The sequence below is a fragment of the Rutidosis leptorrhynchoides genome, chromosome 6 (genome assembly GCF_046630445.1).
Source record: "Rutidosis leptorrhynchoides isolate AG116_Rl617_1_P2 chromosome 6, CSIRO_AGI_Rlap_v1, whole genome shotgun sequence".
Taxonomy (NCBI): Eukaryota; Viridiplantae; Streptophyta; class Magnoliopsida; order Asterales; family Asteraceae; genus Rutidosis; species Rutidosis leptorrhynchoides.
The window spans coordinates 327,489,813-327,493,794 of record NC_092338.1 but is presented as its reverse complement, the minus strand read 5'-3'; the positions used below and the strand labels follow the sequence as shown (position 1 = coordinate 327,493,794).

At 37.3% G+C, this 3,982-nt stretch overlaps 1 protein-coding gene across 1 annotated transcript; it reads left to right on the top strand.

Moving 5' to 3' along the window:
* Positions 1–399: 399 nt before the first annotated feature.
* LOC139854696 (uncharacterized) lies at positions 400–3,281 on the top strand. The gene is made up of 3 exons (XM_071843986.1): positions 400–1,174; positions 1,297–1,580; positions 1,644–3,281. The coding sequence occupies exons 1-3, from the start codon at positions 400–402 to the stop codon at positions 3,279–3,281; spliced, it is 2,697 nt and encodes an 898-aa protein (XP_071700087.1).
* The last annotated feature ends 701 nt before the right edge of the window (positions 3,282–3,982 follow it).

The following is a 3,982-nucleotide window of genomic DNA, read 5'->3' as shown; positions in this document are numbered from 1 at the left end:
AAAGCAGGATTTGATGAGGAAAAGATTCGATTATTGTTTTCTCAACTAATCGATCAAATAGGAGTGATGACTAATGTTTAAATGAAGCTTTTATCTGTCAATATTCGAGGAAGTAAAAAATGATACAAAAGGGTGTGGGTAATGGAAATGTGTTTTGCCAATAATATTCAATTTTTAGGGATACAAGAATCGAAAATGACTATGTTAGAGCTATTTAGAATTAAAACGATGAGGGGTAATTACAGTTTCGACTATGCTTGCTCGTTATCTAGAGGTTTTTCTGGAGGCTTAATTTCGGTATAGGACCGGGATTTTTTTATTATAAAAGATCGGGTTTGGTGTGATGATAACTACATTATTGTGAAAGGCAAGTGGGTATGTTCGAATGCGGCATTTTTTATGGTGAATGTATATGGTCCTAATGATCCGGTTAAAACACGAACTTTATGGGACAAGTTGTGTTCATTTATAGCAGCAAATGAAGGAGAATATGTGTGTTTTGGTGATTTCAATGAAGTTAGAGATGAAGCTGAAAGATTTGGTTACATTTTCCATACAGAAGAGGCGGTAGTTTTTAATACGTTTATTGGCAATACGGGACTCGTGAATATCCCATTGAATGGAAGGCGTTTTACTTGGGTGAATAAGACGGCATCCAAAATGAGTCGTATTGATCGTGTGCTTATTACTCCTAACGTGTTTGATATTTTTGTAGATTTAAAATTAACGACGTTACCTCGTGGGTACTCCGATCACCTGCCATTATTGCTACAAGATTTAAAACTTGTTTTTTGGCCATCACCATTCAAGTGTTTTAATTCTTGGCTTCTTTACGAAGATTTTGATAATATCGTTCTTAGTGCAGCGGGTGAAGTTATGTGTAATATGGAATTATCTTTCCATGAAAAGATGAAACATGTGAAATCTAAAATCAGAACGTGGATCAAAGATAAGAAAGCTAATGAAAAGTCAAGAAAGGTGCATCTTATGGAAAGAATAGACGAGATTGAAACGGTTCTGGAAACAGGAAATGGTACAGATCATATCGTCAACGAAAGGAAGGATCTGGTGCATGAACTAGATAATATTCAGCAGGTGGAAGATCTTGATGTGTTGCAAAAATGTAGAATTAAATGGGATGCCGAAGGAGATGAAAACTCGAGATATTTTCATTGTTTGCTTAAGTAACATCGGAACGATCAAACAATCAAGTGGGTGTCCATTAATGGGGATTGGATTGTGGATCCTATTCTTATTAAAGAAGCATTTTTAACTTTTATTATGATAAATTTGCAGCTCCTGATGATTATATAAGGATACCGCAGCTTGTTCCTGATCGAGTATTATCACAGGAAGAGGTGATAGAACTGGAAAAAGAGGTGACAGAAAATGATGTACGGTCGACGGTTTGGGCATGTGGTAGTAATAAATCTCCTGGTCCCGATGGTTTCAATTTTGCGTTTGTTAAAAAGTATTGGGATATCCTTAAAGAAGAGCTGATCAGTACGGTGGTATTCGCGTTTGCTAATAGGAGGATGCCAAAAGGCGCGGGATCCGCTTTTATCACTTTGATTCCAAAGGTAAAAAATCCCTCTTTCATTAAAGACTATCGTCCTATTTAGTTAATTGGTGTGATATATAAGGTTATTACAAAAATATTGGCATCAAGGTTGGTGAAGGTGATGGATAGTATTATTTGTCAAGAACAATTCGCATTCATTGCGGGTCATCAAATATTGGATGGTCCATTTATTTTGAATGAAACGATGGAATGGTGTAAAAAACGTAAAGAAAAATTGATGATTTTTAAGATTGATTTTGAAAAGGCGTATGATACGGTTAATTGGGATTTTCTTGACTATATGTTGAATATACTTGGTTTCGGCGCATCATGGAGATCATGGGTGCATATGATTTTACAATCATCACGCACGTCTATACTCATTAATGGAAGCCCTACGAAGAAATTTAAGGTTCATATAGGTTTACGTCAAGGAGATCCACTAAGTCCATTTTTGTTCTTGATAGTCATGGAAGGACTTCATTTATGCATCAAAGAAAAAATTGGTGAGGGGGTGTTTCATGAAGTTTCAGTAGGTAAGAATCCAATTATGGTATCACACTTACTATATGCGGATGACGCGATTTTCATATCTAAATGGCAAAGAGACAAATTTGATTGTATGATGCAAGTGTTAGACAAGTTTCATGTATTTTCGGGTCTATCTATTAATGTTAATAAATCAGTAGTGTATGGTTTGGGAGTGCCAGAAAGTAAAATTGAGTCATTTGTTACAACTGTCGGTTGCATCAAAGGGGAATTCCCGTTCGTATATTTGGGGTTACCAATGGGCTCTTCAATGTTGCACACCTCCAACTGGAATTCCTTACGTGAGAAATTCAAAAAAAGATTGGTGGGATGGCAATCTAATTTATTATCAATCGGGGGTAGGGCGAAACTTGTGAAATCGGTTTTAGGATCGGTGGGTATTTATTATTTATCAATTTTTAAGTGCCCGGAGATGGTACATAATGACATTGAAAGTATGAGAGCTTCTTTCTTTTGGGGTAGTTCAGATGGTAATAGAAAGATGCATTGGATTTATTGGGATCAAGTTCTAGCTCCACTCAAAAACGGAGGTCTCGGGATTGGAAGTACTCGGGCATTCAATTATGCGCTTTTGTTAAAGTGGGTGTGGAGGTTTGTGGCGAACCTGGATTCAAAGTGGGCAAGTGTGATTCGAGCTATATACGGGTGCAATGGTAGCATGGATGGTAATATAAGTGGGTCTAGTGCATGGCCTATGATAGTCAAGTTATATAATAAACGGCAATCGGATGGAAAGTTGCCTTATAACGTTTTAAGGGTCAAAGTCAGAAATGGTAGAGATGTTCGTTTTTGGCTCGATAATTGGAAAGGGGATGGAACACTTGCTTCAAAATTTGGAAGATTGTTCCACTTGGAGACTAATACCGACTGTTATCTAGCTGACAAATTAATTCATGGCGTTTGGATTTGGAATTGGGTTAGAAGTAATATAGGAGCTCGTAATGAAGATTCTTTACAGCACCTTATTTCCCATGTTGGTTCTTGTGAATTAAATGATAATAAAGATAGATGGATTTGGTCCTTATTAGAGGAGATGGAGTACCAAGTATCTAGTACTAGAATTCACTTGGATGATTGCATGCTTCCTACAATTGATAGACCCACACGTTGGATAAAAGAAATTCCAAAAAAGGTGAACATTTTTCTTTGGAGTGTAACGTGGAATCGGTAACCAACTAGAATAAATTTTTCGTTAAGAGGTATGGAGATTGAAGATTTCGGTTGCGCTATTTGTGATTGTCAAGTAGAATCAATCGATCATCTTTTATTTGGATGCCCCCTAGCGGTCGAGTTATGTAGACAGATTAAGATATGGATAGACCTTGATGTTCCGGTGTGTAGTTCGTGGTTAGAATGGTTAGAATGGTTCGATTCTTTTAACATCCAGGCTACTTCAAAGGTGTGCTTGTATGTCGTCTCTGCTTCCCTCGCATGGCATATTTGGAGGTTCCGTAATAATGTAATTTTTGGCTCTCGTAGAATGAAGAAAGAGGTGTTATTTGACTATATTATACATTTTTCTTTTTGTTGGCTTAATAGTAGATGTAAAGGTTATAGACATTGGGAATTATATTCCACTTCACCAAAAACACTCCTCTCGATCACATTCACCACTGCAGCTAAACTGCGAGACCAGAATAGCTCTTTCATACACTCTGAAAATTCAGGTAGCATTTATACAACATAAATCCTAGCATTGCCCTTGAGCCATCAATTCCTGCTAATCCGAATGATGGTGGGTCATGTTTAACCACCCTTTCTGAGATCATCATCTCGTATGAGGGTTATTCACGGTACTCCGGACCGGAGAGTTAAACTCAAGAAGCCCTTAAATCCACCTTATTTGTTGATCTTGCATGAACCGAACCCCTT

Excerpts from the sequence above, each read along its gene's own strand:
- LOC139854696 (XM_071843986.1), top strand. The coding sequence starts at position 400 with ATGGTGAATGTATATGGTCCTAATGATCCGGTTAAAACACGAACTTTA. Across the intron at positions 1,175-1,296 it reads AAACTCGAGATATTTTCATT|CTCCTGATGATTATATAAGG; the intron begins GTTTGCTTAAGT and ends ATAAATTTGCAG. Across the intron at positions 1,581-1,643 it reads TTATCACTTTGATTCCAAAG|GTTATTACAAAAATATTGGC; the intron begins GTAAAAAATCCC and ends GTGATATATAAG.